Source organism: Lynx rufus, unplaced genomic scaffold, assembly GCF_022079265.1.
Source record: "Lynx rufus isolate CCGP_SWC_20201006 ecotype Redwood Valley unplaced genomic scaffold, mLynRuf1.p SCAF_13, whole genome shotgun sequence".
Taxonomy (NCBI): Eukaryota; Metazoa; Chordata; class Mammalia; order Carnivora; family Felidae; genus Lynx; species Lynx rufus.
Window position 1 is genome coordinate 54,997,130 of NW_025814827.1, and position 16,703 is coordinate 55,013,832.

Sequence of the window (16,703 nt, forward strand, 5' to 3'; positions counted from 1 at the left end):
GAACAGAACTACACTGACATCTCAGCTCTACCTCAACCCCAGAGTGGGAAGCTAGGTGTGTGAAAAAGAAAACTCGGCTTTCCTCCCCCAGAGTGCATCAAAACAGGGACAGGAGGGTAGCAGTTTACACGCTGCCCAAATGTCATGATGATGCACTGTGGCCCGCTGGGAAGCCTCCACATGGCAACCCAGGAAATACATTCTGTTTTCCCTCCCAGTGGCCCATCCTGCATAACTCTGCTATGTGGGTGATGGCACGCCCATCCTGCCCACGCCCAGCATGAGCCCGAGGGGCCAACATTGGACATATACCCAAAGTTCCTCCACGATCCTGAGAGGCAGGCAGGAAAGAACCCATTACAAAGTCAAGGGAGAATTCAACTATGAAGTTGGCGATTTCTGTTCATGTGGTTTACACTGAGTAACTGACATTCCTTTGGGAGGCTGGGCACTAGACCCCTGTGGATAACCAAATACGTAAATATGCAAGCAGCTAGCATTGAAAGCTCCCCTTCTCCCTACTCCACTCATTCCTCTCTTGTTTTACCATCTCCTCTGCGGGAAGGAGACACCAAAGACAACAAATGCTGAGGAGCTGGAAGTCCCAAGTCAAACCCAACCACGTTGTGCTACTCCATTACCCTGTGACCTTGGACAAGCCACCTAACTGTAATGAGAACATTTTCTCACGTGTAGAGAAGAGCTGTATCCCACTGGCTGCAAAGAAGAAACACGTGAGAGCTTGTAGCACAGGCCTGGCATATAGGTATTCTCTGAGTATGTAGTCATTTTACCGATTGTTCTGTGTCAAGACTCGTTAACCGCTGACCGTGGCCTTGTAAATAAATGTAAAGGAGAGAGGCCATGGTAAATGCAGCCTCTCAAAGGACCTAACCTATCAACATGAAGGATCAGCAATATAGTAAAAAATCACTTTCGGAGAGGAGTGGAGTGGGTCTGAAAGTTGATTGGTTCTTTAATATAAGGCAGCACATACGATCCAACAGAGCTCCACGATACCCGGCTTCATTTTGAGAACTATTTACTCTGTTTTGGCAAGTCTCTAACCACTTTGTTAACCAGTAGTATTCTCTTCATGTCATTCAAAGGATTTAAGACTGAAGCTAAGTCGATCTGGGATAATTTTTATTTAAAATAACTTGACCAAGAACATCCTTTGGGCCAGTCCTCATAGTTAATCAAATAGAAAAGCACCTGACATGTCCAAACTCCTATTTCATACAAACTGCTGACCCAGCATGGCATTTCCCATCATGGCTTTCTAAAACACAGGAAATTTCAGGACTGAATGACAGAAAGAAAGTAGGATGACCCAACCTCTAAAAAACCGGAGTTATTTGAAGAAGAAAAACAAAATCATGTCTGAGTGGATAATTCATGATTCGGACAGCCTAGCATTTAATTGGTATTAACTACTCTACTAAAGATCTATTTAATGCACTTAGGTAAGACTTTTTATTTCCATGAAGTCAGATCTTTGGTTCAAAATTTAATCTCCTGCCAAGGGCTCTGTACTATATAGGTGACGTAACACTGAGGTAGGCTCTTAACATTTCATTGCCAGGAATATAAAGGAAATTGATCAAATTATTTGCCAAATAATGTTTCTTCAGCAGGGTTAAGTCTTCCCCTAAGTGGGCTGTCAAAGACAGGAGCAAAAAGCAGACCCTATTAAAGTTTTATTTTCCAGGTTAAATCTTCCAGGGCTCAAATTCAACCATGAAAAAAATCAGTGCATTAAAAATTGATTTCATTTATAGTTTATTAGTTTATAGGACCTTTGTCTGAAGGAAATAAGCAAGGCCTAAGGGGTCAGATCTCCTGGCAAGTCAAAATATTGACTAAAATGAAAGATATAAGACATACTATTGGAATGACAGGATATTCCTTCAGAATCTTGTCACTAGCATCCTCATGACATTAGCAACCATGGAAAAAAGTTACAATTTTATAGAATATAAAATTCCTAGTAGATGACGTTCTTTCTTTTCTCCTACTGATGTATTTCACCAAAAGTGTTGAAGGATGCATCCTGTCCTATCTGAAGTTATTCTTTTTTTTTAATTTTTTTTTTAACGTTTATTTATTTTTGAGACAGAGAGAGACAGAGCATGAATGGGGGAGGGGCAGAGAGAGAGGGAGACACAGAATCTGAAACAGGCTCCAGGCTCTGAGCCATCAGCCCAGAGCCCAACGTGGGGCTCGAACTCACGGACCGCGAGATCGTGACCTGAGCTGAAGTCGGACGCTTAACCGACTGAGCCACCCAGGTGCCCCTGAAGTTATTCTTATGTTACTCCCATAGTCCCAGGCTATTAAAGGGCAGAATTCTTCTTTGTTCAATTTTCAGATTCAGAGTGTTCAACAACCTATTCCAACAGGTAAACAAATATAGAATGACACTATGACCAAAGCTTTCTAAAACTCTTAGCCTCGATTTGTAGGTCAACGAGAGAAAGATATGCACAAAAAAACTCTAGTGAGCCCTTTCTGCCAAAAGTGGAGGAAATGAATCAAACCATTAAGACACTAAAGTAGGAGACCAAGTTTATTCAACAAGTATTTACTGAGCCCTTAATGTGCCAGGCACTATTTTAGGTTCTGGGAATACATTCCATTGATTAAAAACATACAAAAATCCCTGTCTTCATTGTGCTTACACTCTAGAGAAAAGATATAAGACAGTAAACATAATAAATAAGTAAATTACATAGTAAGTTAGAAGATGATAAGTACTATGAAAAAAAAATAGAGCAGTTGTGAGAATGAAGACAAGCCTTATCTGGAAATTTTCCAAAACCAGAAACGGAAAAAAAAAATAAGTTTCTTTCTTGGAAAGTGTATATATCTGTAAATGACAAAAGAAGATATTTCTGGCTCTTTAATGTTCATGAGATTTGCAAGCAAGAAACGAAAGGGATTTTAAAATATGAAAATGGAATTGAAAACCAGGGAGAGTAACTTTCATAACATAGGTGCACAATACAGGGTTCTTGAGACGGTGGAATCTGTGGCTCTACTGTAGTGGAATCTTCCACATTTCTAGCAAATTCCATGATTCTGGACATACTGCCAACCACAGTGGATCTGAAGAGTCAATTCTGTTGAAGAAAGGCTACTAGGAACAGAAAATGTGGACAAACTCAAATAGCTTTTCAGGATTTTTTTGTTTTATTTCCATTTCAATTTTAAAATACAATGCCCCGTTTTTTGTTATTTTCTCATTCTGTTAAAGAAGAAGGGTGAGCTCATTAAAAAGGAAAACTGAAACATGGGAAGGCCTACATTTCTAACACCATTGCCATTCTCAAATTGTTCACGATGCATACTTGAGGATTATTGTGTATCGGCAGACGCACGTCTTTTGATACCGTTTTTAGAGGTTGTGGTCTCCGAACTACCTTCCAGGTAGGTTCTTTTCCCCTTTGATTTAAATTCAAAATCCACTTCAACAAAGTAACCCGAACAATTTATGCCTGGTTTTTGCCTCTGGGGAATTAGGTCCTCCAAGTAAGAAGTGAAAATAAAAAATAAATGGTGTATCATCTTTGATCAGAAAGTCCTAATGTCAGAAAAATGGGGCAGAGGCAGAAAAGTCCAGGTTGCAGGACCAGGAAAAAAAGAATGTCCACCCACAGGATACTTACAAATTGATGACTATGACAGCAGCCCTTTCTAGAGGTAATAATGTCATTAGATTGTGATAATTCTCCAGAAACCCCAAAAGCCCTGGATTAAGAACATCTGGAAATTGTTCCGATGACACAAATTTCTGCTTCCTGCTGTTAAGGCTTCAATGATGCCTCTCTGTGGCATCTGTCACCGTTGCTTTTTCTTGGCAAACCTCCTCCTTTCAAATCAGGAAGTGTACATAAAGTGCAAGTAAGATTCACTCCCTTGCCCATGCTTCCATGATCTTGTTTTGATAGCTAGTATTACCAAATCTATCAGTTAAACCGCTGGCCAGCTAGGTCGTCTGCAGGCATTTCTGGCGTTAGCAAATGAGTTCATCTTGCAAGGAGAGTGTCTGAAGGTGGATGCCATCTCGGCAAGAAAACACAAAGTACCATACGTCAGACAGGGATGTGAATGATGCAAGCAGGAGGGGGATTTCTTGTCACTGAGTCACCGAAGAGGCCTTCTTTGGATCTCAACTCTTAAAGAGAATTCGGGAACCATTACTAAAATGAATGAGGCCAGTGGATTTCAGAGCACAGTCAGTCTTCGGTGAGGGCAGATTCAGTTTTCCCTGCGTTGGGGACAGGAAAGAAAATAAAGAGGGGAAGGAGCCAAATCTGATGAGTTTAATGTCCCAAGTGTCATCAAAATAGCTTCCAGTGAAAACTTCCCATCTTATAATACAAAGTTGAACACAGTGCCCCATGACAGCACTTAGCAAAATGTGTTTTCTTTGGTTTTTGATAGAACTACAGTCCAAATGGGTCATGGGTTAGGCAATGTTACATATATCTTTATTTTAATCTTAGATTAGCTTGTCTTGATTAATATGCCAATGACCACTGTGACTCTTCAAGAGAGGAATATAGTATGTAATACATTTAAGGGGCCAGAAATTTACCTTTCAAAAACCAACTTGGCCAGACTAGCAGGATGTACGACAGATTTTGCGAAATGCTGGCCTACAACTGGAGGCAGGACAGGAATGGTGCTAAGTCATATTCGGTTTGTATTACATGAGCCCAGTGTCTGTAGACAGAGTCACAGTCCCACACCAATAGAATAAATCAACCATTCTAACTGGCCTCCACGGGATCCCCTATGAAATGTGCCAAAATCAGGGGCCAAATTGAATGTTATGTTTGATGGGTGAACATTAACGAAAAAAGTTAACTATTTCCCATGTATTATAACCTGTCACACAATCAGTGGACATTCATGGGAGATGAATGCCCTTTGCTTTTTTTCTGATTTTTTCCAGCAGAGCCCAGGCCAGGGTTTCAGGATTAAGCCCATCAAGATGTCATTACATCTGAAGCTAAGCCAAGGCTGAGACAGAACAGAGTACAGCTGACCCTTGAACAATATGGGTTCAAGGTTTGTTGAACCCATACACAGATTTGTTTCAACAAATACAGCACCGTACTGTAAATGCATTTTCTCTTCCTTAGGATTTTTCTTTTCTTTTTTTTTTTTAATTTAATTTTTTAATTTATTTTTGAGAGAGAGAGAGACAGAGCACAAGCAGGGGAGGGGCAGAGAGAGAGGGAGACACAGAATCAGAAGCAGCCTCTAGGCTCGGAGCTGTCAGCACAGAGCCCGACACGGGGCTCAAACTCACGAAGGGCGAGCTCATGACCTGAACTGAAGTCAGAGGCTCAACCGACTGAGCCACCCACCGGGCGCCCCCTTAGATTTTTCTTATTGGCATTTTCTTTCCCCTAGCTTTCCTTTGTTGTAAGAATACAGCACATAAATACATAGAGCATACAAAATATGTGTTGACTTCATGTTTAATGCTTCCTGTCAACAGTAGGCAATTAGTAGCTAAGTTCTGGAGAGTCAAAAGTTATATGCAGATTTTCAACTGCAGGGGGGTCAGCACCCCTAACACCCGCCCCCACCCCCATCCCCACACCATTGTTCAAGGGTCAACTGTATATTAGAATATATACAAAAAATCGTAAATAAAAGTCAAAGACTGACTTGATGAAAAGTCACAGAAAATTTTCGCACACGTACTGGTTAAATTCCTGAATTTCTTTTTGGCTTCTGCCCTTTCTTCAGCATCAAAGTACCATACAGTCATAGCGTATCTGTGAAAGATAAGCAGATATAATAAGAAAAGAAGCTTAAAAACACTACCAAAAAATTAAAATGCTATGAATCTCACATCAGAGTCCTTTATAAAGCCAGCATTTAAAGTTGTCCCTATTATTAGAAGTCCATCCCAATTTTAATTTAAAATAAACTTCTCTGGTTTCAATTCTATTTAAATGTAATAAAGCACGTGAGGAATTCCAAGTATGCACCAGGCATTATCCTGAGCAATGGGAATTCAAATGATCATGAGAATACATCTGCCCCTTTCTCAAGGAGCGCAGGCTTTCACAGGGGAGGCAGGCCACTTCACAAATAATGTATCGGGTCAAGATGATCTACACAGAAAAGGACTAGAAGGGTGTCATTCTGCTAAAGACTGGGAGACCCAAGATGTTGGAGACAGCGCAAAGAGGAGGTGACAGTTGAGTAAACCTTTGAAGAGCAATTTATTTAAATGACAGAACACTTAAAGCTCTTGGCTGGCTTTCTCTAGTTTTGGATACTAAGGCAAAGATACAAGGGAATAATGATGCCCTCAAGCTTTCTACTGTGTTCCCATTAATTTGCTTTATCCCATCTATGGGTTAGACTGTAACAGGAGTCATTTCATTCACGAGTTTTCAAAAAGTTTCACTTTATAATTACTATTAGCTACTGGAATTTCTAGAATAGCATTCGAAATTTTTTCAGGTGCTTCCCATCAACGTCTAATGTTTCTCCTGTGACTTTGGTCATCTAGGGATTGGGGAATGACGAGGGAATTCTGGCAGAAATGACAGGGTCCAATTATCATACCCCATTAAACAAGCCACAAGCAGGCTCTGGTGGTAGAATTAGTTACCTGCTCACCTAGGGCACATTCCAATTTGACATTTAATATGCAACTCTGTGTGAGGCTCAGATCGGTGATTTCTGGAGGGGAACAGCTATAAATCTTAAATACTTTACACATGTGATTCTAATTTAATTAGGCTTGTTAGGGTTCAGTCATTACCCTACCCAAGTTCTCTCCCCCTGCCCCCAACTGCGACTCCCCGTGCAAACTGCACCCCCACAGCACTCCAGCTGCACCTGGTTAACAGCTCTGGCCACAAGACAAAGGTAATAAGAGGCAGAATCCGAAGTTAGGGTTATGTCAAGAGTTTCTAGATTAATACTAAACAATACAAGTTTATTTACTTATTTATTTATTTTTGAATTTTTTTTTCCATGTTTGTTTTGAAAGAGAAAAGAGAGCACAAGCCGGGGAGGGGCAGAGACAGAGGAGAACAGAGGATCTGAAGCAGGCTCTGTGCTGACAGCAGAGAGCCCAAGGTGGGGTGTGAACCTGCAAACCGTGAGACCTGAGCCTAAGTCAGACGCTTAACCGACTGAGCCACCCAGGTGCCCCCTAAATGATACAAGTTCAGTTATTCAGTTACTCTGAAAATCTCACGCTTGATCTAAAGATGGGGCTTTTAAAAATCCAATTATTGGGACAGGATGGGTATAGTGGGCCCACACCAATTTTCAGCAAAGGAAAGGGTAAAAAGGAAAAGAAGTAGGAACAAATTCCTCTTTCTTCTTCAAGGTTCCTTCTCTGTTTGTGATTGGCAACCTGTAAATTCACCCTGAGTTAACCATGAGAATTTCTGATATGGGATAGCCAGCATTCTCCAGGGACAGTTCAATGTTAAATTTGTTTAAGGTAGAAGTGGCAAAGAAAGAAGAGAAAAGCACTGTGGGAAATCTGGAATCCACAATGCTCACCTAATGGAAAACAATTTGTTAACAGTTCAAATTGACATTAGGTTTTGTAAAGAACCTAAGGAATCTAGTTTCCCCTTTAACTGTTATTGCCTCCAAAGAGGTATGCTGTCAGCTTTGGGGTGTGCTTGGTCCCTCAAATGCACAGGACACAAGTTTAGGGAATTCTGTGGCAACCGAGTTGTACAAAAAGCTTCTAAGGAGGAATCATGGCCTTGGCTGTTACCTGGTCGCATAGGAAGGCTGGACTTCATGTGGGTTCCTGCGGTCTGACCAGAAGAACAAGAGTCTGTCAAAAATGGGCTCCACATCCGCTATGAATGATTTCCCTTCTGGAAATATCCGCAGGACCCCACCGTGTAGCTGAAGGCCACAAAGGAGATGGATTATTTCCTAGCCTCACACATAATTAACTAACAATGGTATTTCAGCCTCATCTAGAAACAATGCCATCTTCCAACCTCCACTCCCGGTGTATATTACTCCCCAGATTCTCTTCAACCTTACACCATGTACTAAATTTTACTTCAGACTTATCTGGTCATACCTCTTGCACCACCTCATACCAAATGAAGCCTTCCTACCCCCATCACAAAATCCACGGATACAAAGTGGGAGTGCGGTTAGGTCCAATCACACAAAATTGCCAACATTTGGCAGGTTTTGACCTACAAAGACCCACCAGCAATTTCATACGGTTCAAGTTAATATTACGAACTTCCTAGGAGAGTCATCACACAGAACATCTCATTCAGTTAGAATTTATAGTTTTCGGGGCGCCTGGGTGGCTCAGTCAGTTGAGCGTCCGACTTCGGCTCAGGTCATGATCTCACGGTCTGTGAGTTCGAGCCCCTCATCGGGCTGTGTTGACAGCTCGGAGCCTGGAGACTGCTTCGGATTCTGTGTCTCCCTCTCTCTCTGCCCCTCCCCCACTCACGCTCTGTCTCTCTCTGTCAAAAATAAATAAACATTAAAAAAATTAAAAAAAAAAGAATTTATAGTTTTCTTTTGAAATCCTCCAACTCCTAGGTGATCTCATCAGTTGGAACTTCCATGCTCTTTTTTCTGAACGCAGACCGCCTCATCTGCACCTTGTATTAAATGTATCGCTCTCTTCCTCGGACTACTTTTTAAAAATACATACACCCAAATCTCCTGTTAGGATAACCATATCAAAGTAGAATTCAGGTCTCACACATCAATGTCTCCGCACAGCACAATGCCTGGCATTAACAGGCACTCAAATATTTGTTGAATGATTTCATACTTTGTGATTTATTATCACTGACGTGATCACTCTCTTGCCTGTAACACTACCTTTCACGATTTTAAAAGACAACTAAGGGACATATTCCAGTCATGTTACCAAATAGGGAGAAGAGATGAGCCTTGTCTCTTCTGATTCACTGGTTTCCCAGGTTTTGTTTTCCTGAAGCCAGATAAAATATCTTTGCTTTAGGACAACCAATATCTGCCCTAATGAACAGGAAACAGAGATGCAGAAGGTTCAAAAGCCAAATGAGCTTGAAAAGTTCTCTGACTTCTCAGACTCCTAAATCATCCTTAGCTTTCAGAAAGCATACAAATTCCAGACAAATGTTTGTAAGCGTGGAACCAGCTTTCATATCTCTATCTATATGTTCAAAAAAAAAAAGAAGCCAGAAAGCCTTTGGCATTCACAAACCAAGGACAGCCATGGCAAGCGGCCACCAACGAAACATATCACCCCAAGAGGACTGTGTGGGAAACCTCGCTTGGGGTCGGTTTTATATCCTACAGTTAGTTCTATTTTTGTGGAATTCTCTCAATGTTGCTGCTGGAAGGGAAAAGTATATATCTTACTGTGTGCACTGAAAATCCTATCAGCTCTGGAGTAGATGAAAAAAAAGAACTGATCCCCATTCTTAAAATACTAAATTACCTTCTCTTTATCAACCACCCTTCCCATAACCTAGTAATGACCCTCCCCTACGCCCTTTCCCATCAAATTAATTTGATATCTGTTATTTTCATCTCGTCAACTTAAGTACGAATACCACAGTAGGAGATAAAAGGGAAATGGTGATGTAGAAAAGATTCATTCATGGGAATTATGAATTCCAAACCCTTCTCTAAGTCATCTGAATTAGCTTCCTATAGTTTCTAACCCCACACTCTACTCCCTTTAGTCCAAAGTACCTTGGCGTCCCAATTCTTGTTCAGATAGTAGATACAGGTGATGCAGCGACCGTCACCGTTGGGGTTGTCTACGTGTCGAACATAACCCGTTCCATTTCCTGGGTAGCAAGCCACCATTGCCTATGGAGAAATCCCAAGAAAGCTGGTTAACAAAGCTGAGACAATCCACTCCTATTGGGGAACAGCTGAGTAACAGAAGTCTCCTTGGGTGCTATGTGACATTTACAGGCGGCTGCTGGCTCCTTAACTGCATGCACAGTACGTACATTTAGACTCTTCATCATATAAGATTAACAGCCAAGTCATACCTTAGGCTCAGCCCAAGTGAAAAGTGGTTCAGCCATATTCCCACAGTTCTAGAACGTTTCAGACAGTAATCCAGCTACATCATCAGGATGCCCTGCTTTTCTCCAATCTTTCTTTTGGCAAAACAGGTTCTGGGCTCCCACCCTAGACCCACAAAATCAGAATCGCTAGGTAATGGAGTTTAGGGATTATGCCTGTTGTAATAAGTGCTCCTGAATCACCAAATCACCCGCTGTCTTAGAACAATGGTGATGGTTGCATTGACAAAGAGACAGGAACCAACCACAAAGGGTGAAAAGATCAGGCTTGCTCAATAAAATGCTTAGGACAGAAAGAACAGGAAAGGAAGGGTCAATCAGAAGGAAGCTATGCCCCAATTTGTTAGGACAGGCAGTGTGATCAAGTGCAATTCACAAAAAAGCCACAGACACGTCTTAGTGTGTTTCTCAATACTCTCCTACGGTCTTCTCTCCTACTGATAATTATCACATCAGATGATATCCTGAAGTTTTCTTCCTTTGTCCAAGCACTACCTGTATCAGCCAGGTGGAGGGATAAAGTAGAAAGCCATACAGACAAATCCTACTGAAAATTACTATTAAAGAATTACTATTACTAGGGTACCAAACCTCTAATTGTCCATGGGAAAATAATAGCAAGGAGTAGAAAAAAAATGTGCAAAGTGCAAAAGCTAGTTCTTTCCACAGGACACTGCCTTATTTCTAAAATACCTTCATAGGGATGGAAACAGATAAATAAGTAAAACATTTTCATAGGGATGAGATATATGCAGGGAAGATATGGGAACTGACAACATAAAATGAAGAAAGGGATATTTTTCCTGTTTTGTTGGCCAATGCATCTTAGTGCCCAGAACAGTGCCTGACACATGGAAGGTGTCTGTTTAAAATTTGATAAGGGGTGTGTGTGTGTGTGTGCGCGCACAGTGCATGGGCGGCTCAGTCAGTTAAGCATCCTACTTCAGCTCAGGTCATGATCTCACAGTTTGTGGGTTCGAGCCCTACATGAGGCTCTGTGCTCAGAGCTCAGAGCCTGGAGCCTGCTTCAGATTCTGTGTCTCCCTCTCTTTCTCTGCCCCTCCCCTACTCGTTCTCTCTCTCTCTCTCTCTCTCTCTCTCTCAAAAGTGAATATTTTAAAAATTTAAAAATTAAAGGGGTGCTTGGGTGGCTCAGTCGGTTAAGCGTCCGACTTCAGCTCAGGTCATGATCTCGTGGTCCGCGAGTTCAAGCCCCGCATCGGGCTCTGCGCTGATGGCTCAGAGCCTGGAGCCTGCTTCTGATTCTGTGTCTCCCTCTCTCTCTGACCCTCCCCCGTTCATGCTCTGTCTCTCTCTGTCTCAAAAATAAATAAAAAAAAAAAACGTTAAAAAAAAAAGTAAAAAAAAATTTAAAAATTAAAAAATAATAAAATTTGATAAGTGAATTAGCAAGTGGCTCTCTCCTCTGAAGAGTAAGTTTACATTCTACCTAGATCAATAGAGATTTCTGTCATTTTATTTTTTTTTAAGTTTATTTATTTTCAGAGACAGAGAGAGAGAGAGAGAGAGAGAGAGAGAGAGAGAGAATCCAAGCAGGCTCCATGCTCACAGCACAGAGCCCGATGTAGGACTCGGTCCCATGAACCGTGAAATCATGACCTGAGCCTAAATCAAGAGTTGGATGCTTAACTGACAGCCACCCAGGCGTCCTGAGATTTTTGTCATTTTAAAAACCTATCTCCAAACATACATGTAGTGATCCAGTTGGTATTTTTCCTCATAAAGGGCAGGGTTGTTTCACTGGTAAAATGATCAGTCACGTAGAGAGGCCCAAACTAATGCACTAGTGGCTCGAAGGATCAGCTTCAGCGCTGTGGGGCCAAGTCACTCCCAGCTGTAGCACGAAAACATGAACGAAGCGTGTAGCTTCAAAGGCTTCACGCACACTACATACTAGAACAATGATAAGGCTGAAGAGTAACTCGGCTTTGCAATGATCTTAACGCTTAAATCACCGTCCCCCGCGTGCAGCTATCAATCCCCACATCCTGCCTCTGAACATCTAACATGTCAACGCAATGTCATCTTGGAGCTGAAGTTAGGCTGTTAGCCCTAACCTCGTTCAGAAAGTGGAATTCTGAGGTTCCTGCAATCAAGATTTAACAAATGTGGTACCATCAGGCAAAGGATGGCTTGGAGAAAGCTAACTGGCAGCAGGCAGAAATGATGGGCCTGGCTGGGAAGAAGAGATAAATGAAGTCCCCTATAATGACTAGGGAATTACTCATCCCTGGAAGCAGCTATTAGGATTATAAGAGCCACCACTGAGCCAATAATGAAAGTCACTTAAGCCACAAACAATTATAGGCCAGATTCCCCACCATCTCAGCCTCTCCCCACTGTGAAGTCTTGAAAGGAAGAAGCGCTCCATCAATGCTATATAATCTTATATTCTTAAACAGCTCTACTCTAAGGAAAAGGTCAGTGGTCTGGATGCCTGCCATCTGGTTCACTCAGCAACTAATTGTGTGATCCCAGGCTCAGTGTCTTTTCTATAAAGAGGGGCTTGGGTTGGAGGGCCTCTGAAGGTCTAAGACTCTATCTAAGCAGCAACCCCAGAAGGAGCCACAGGGTTCTTCAGGGCATAATGAAGCACTCATCTGCCTCAGAATTCAGTTTGTATTAAATACTGGAAAAAAATAGACACAAACGCACAGAAGTACATCCTTTACGAATTGCTGCATCTATAAAACATATACACCGAAAAAGAGCTAGCACATCCCAGGGACTTGGGACACCAGGCATAATCCCTACACAAAACCCCTCAGTGGCAGAAAAGTATCTGATTGCTTAAGGAAGGGGAATGGAGGACATTTTTCTGGCCAGGGTGAATCTTCACCCTCTCTCCTGGTTTCTGAAGTCACAGCATCAAGTTTGAAACAATGGAAGGAAATTATTGTGGGCCTCAGTGGGCCTGTCGAAACTACATAAGCCAATTTTATCAGTGTTTTCTGGACAAGAGCCATTGGAGATAGGTCTTGGCTTGGGCACATTCCCAACTATTTGCTGGTCTCTGATACAGTCTAGAACCAGGAGGCTAAGGATATGCTGAGAAGCAAGGCTCACTTCAACAACTAGTCGTGCATTTCTGTGCCAATTTGTGCACGGGGCAGAAACAAACCCCGGAAACTGACCGGTTCAACTGCATTGCTATCTAAACCTCATCAAGCCTGGGAAGGGATTTATAATGTATAAAGGAGAATGCTTCCGAACAGTGAAGAACAGGGCCAGAGTACTTGAATTATTGTGTGACCAGCATGCCAAGCAATAACACGGACACTGATCAGGAGGATGACTCATTTATTGTGGACCTTTTATTTGCCAACACTTCCTGACTGGATTAATATTTGAAATTTATAGAAGTTTAATAACATATTAGTGCGGTCCACAATAGCATGTACAATATAGCCCTAGAGTTGTATTCTTGGATGTGTAAATAAACCCACATGTCCCCTTATGCACTTACCATTCCTTCCTCTGACCCCACTGTGCCCCCCCCCAGCCCCCAACCACTCCAGGAGGCCTTTCCAGAGCTCTGTAGCAAAAGGAAATGAGCAGAGGGGTGAACCCCACCCAAGCTGGCTCTAGACCAGAGATAAGTGCTCTAGGCCATCTAGGCGGCCATGTTCAGGCAGGAACTGTGTATGCATTCTTTGAAGATGCACACAGATACACAGAACCTTAATAGCCAAATCCAAGTAACAAAATCTGTTCCCCGAATGCCACGGGCAGAAAAGAGAACAGTGGTTCTCTTGGGAGTTATCGTTGAGCTGGCTTCATAAAAAGCCATATCTCATCAATCCAAAAGGCAAGGTTGAAAACTGAAAGTCAAAGATTTCCATCCTGATGCCTACACAGAACACTCTTGACTGAAATCAGCCACAGCTTGATTGTACGTATAAACCATGTTCAAAAAGTGCCATCATCAACACCCACTGTCCACTCAGCAATGATGATCATTTTAGACCCACAGGTGGGAAGGGGGTACGTCTGCCCCATCTAGCCTCCAGTAAGACTCATCACTTTTCTAATAACAACCAACGGCCTAGATTTTCATGGAAACATATTTCACATTGCTCATGACTTTGAAGTCCGATTCACCAGTCTGACTTGATCTTAAGTAATAAAGGGGCCTTTTATGTAATTTTAACTTCACAAATTAAAATATTAATCAGCTCATTTTATTTGTAAAATTTGCAATAGATGTGAATCCGTTTTTTAAAAAAATTGGCAAGAATAGCATGAATTCAAAGCTACCTGGCTGAGTGACCTTTATATTGGTATTTTGGTCCACTGCTAGACCCCCCCTAACTAGCAGGCAGAAATACCAGTCAGTCTTTGTAAGGATTTGTTTTGAATTATGAATGGTCTTAAGCACAGCATACTTTGAATAAAATGCCACCTAAGTACAGGATAACCTGTGCTTAACCTCTTCATGCCTCAGTTTTCTCATCTGTCAAATTGGCTTATGAGGATTAAAGGAGTTAATCCATGTAAAATGCTAGCACAAGGCCTGGCATACACTAAACGCTGCTTCTTTAGCTATTTTTAATTCTTTTAATGTTTATTTATTTTTGAGAGAGAGAGAGAGAGAGAGACAGAGCATGAGCAGGAGAGGGGCAGAGAGAGGCGGAGACACAGAATCTGAAGCAGGTTCCAGGCTCTGAGCTGTCAGCACAGAGCCTGATGCAGGGCTCGAACCCACGAACCATGAGATCATGACCTGAGCAGAAGTCAGATGCTTAAACGACTGAGTCACCCAGGCTCCCCTTTAGCTATTTTTAAAGTTGATGGCGTGCACAGTTGTCTTCCCCTCAACTGGGGCTTCTGAGTATCTACCTCTTCTTCAGGGATCCAATTCTACTTAAGCGTTTTGTAGCTTCAAATCCAGGACTGGCTAACTCAAATAGCTTCTGGCGCTTCCAAGTAACATAAATGATTGAAGCCAATCAGGCATATATGTGTCAGAACTCCGGAGCATGTGCTATGCTGCCTACAGCCAGGGAATCTGCTGTCCTTTGCAATGAAGGCTCCCTCTTCCAAATCTTCAGATTTTCAGAGGGATGCAAGCAACTGAACCAGATTTGCGCATAAACTCTCCTGAATAGCTTTTATCCCAATTGTAAAATCGGGGCCACAAAAAACTACATCAGGCTGTACTATGAGGTCACTGTCTGCGGTCTCCTAAGAGGTCAAGCTGCTCGGGGCACCTGGGTGGCTCAGCTGGTTGAGCATCCAACTTTTGACCTTGGCTCAGGTTATGATCTCACGGTACAACATGGAGAACTCAATGTGTAAAGACTTGAGAAGAAATACACGAGACCATGCACCTTCTTCAGCTTGGAAAAACAGCCAAGCAGCTCACCACAGTAGAGAACACAATAGCTCAAACCTTCTGGCTAGAAATGGGCCCAGTTTATAGTTGGGTGACAACAACCGAGGCAATAAACTTGCCCATTTTTCTAGTCAGCTATGGGTAGAGGAGTTGAAGGCTATACCTACTCCCAGGGTTATTTTTCTGGGTGGTTTGTGGTCAGCACATATTTTAACATACACATGTGATGAGGACACAGAGCAGAGGAGCCCCGTGTCTGTACATTTTATGTCCTGTATTGACTAACACACCCTCTGAGAAAGGGGACCCATCTGGTAATTTGGGGGGTGGTGAGGGGATTGTTAACCACTGCAACAAAGGCACTAGCCCTAAAACTGGACTCCTATTTAAACTGAACTCCTCCTTTAAAGCAAGGCCACCTGGGTGGCTCCGTCGGTTAAGCGTCTGACTCTTGATTTCAGTTCAGGTCATGATCTCACGGTCCTGAGACTGAGTCTGGCATCAGGTTCTGCGCTGACAGTGTGGAGCCTGCTTGGGATTCTCTCTCCTTCTCTCTCTGCCTGTCCCCCAGCTCAAGCAGACTCATGTACCCCCTCTCTCTCTCAGAAATAAATAAACTTTAAAAAGAAAAGCAAAAATTAAAAAAAAAAAAGTCTTCAAACTGCTCTAGGTATACCATAAGGAAGGCTAGAGAGAAAAACTGGAAGAGGCATGATCTTTGCAAGTTTTGTTCCAAAAGAAAGAAAGAAGGAAATAAAGAAAAACTAAGGATAAATTAAGCCAAAATGTCATTTTCCATTTGGCTCTGACAAGGACTAGAGGAAAGAACCACAAAAATCCTTTTCAAGGGCAAGTCACTTAAATCCGGAGGAAGAAAGCAAACTGGGATTATTGCTTTAGACTTTCTCAGTCTTCCTGGTTCAGGGGTAAGTAATCTTTAAGGGTACCTTGTAGGACCCACTCTTGTCACTTAATTTCCCACTGTGCACTATTCATAAAACATCTTGACAAGATAAAGGCAACCGTGCAAAGCTTTCTCCAAGAGTTTCCAACAAATGACACTCTGCAAAGTTCACACTATTGGCCAGTCCCATCCTGTATCTGAAACTGAACAAAAGCTCTCCAGGTGATGAAGGGTAGCTCATAAACATAAAAAGTGCTTTAGAATCTTTATACATTCATTCCAACTTCATCCAGATTGACCTAAAGAAATGAGTTGTAGATAATGGAGATACTTTAGAGAAAAAAGTAGGAAACTCTGTGCAAACTGTCACTAG

General features: G+C 42.1%; 1 protein-coding gene across 1 annotated transcript in view; it reads right to left on the reverse strand.

Moving 5' to 3' along the window:
* Positions 1-2,551: 2,551 nt before the first annotated feature.
* Positions 2,552-16,703, reverse strand: part of EGLN3 (egl-9 family hypoxia inducible factor 3) — a 29,808-nt gene continuing 15,656 nt past the window's right edge. Inside the window, exons 2-5 of the mRNA XM_047075585.1 lie at positions 9,727-9,846; positions 7,775-7,911; positions 5,722-5,795; positions 2,552-4,270 (exon numbers count right to left, since the gene is read on the reverse strand). Coding sequence (XP_046931541.1) covers positions 4,239-4,270; positions 5,722-5,795; positions 7,775-7,911; positions 9,727-9,846 — 363 coding nt within the window. The 3' untranslated portion in view covers positions 2,552-4,238. The remainder of the gene's footprint in view (positions 4,271-5,721; positions 5,796-7,774; positions 7,912-9,726; positions 9,847-16,703) is intronic.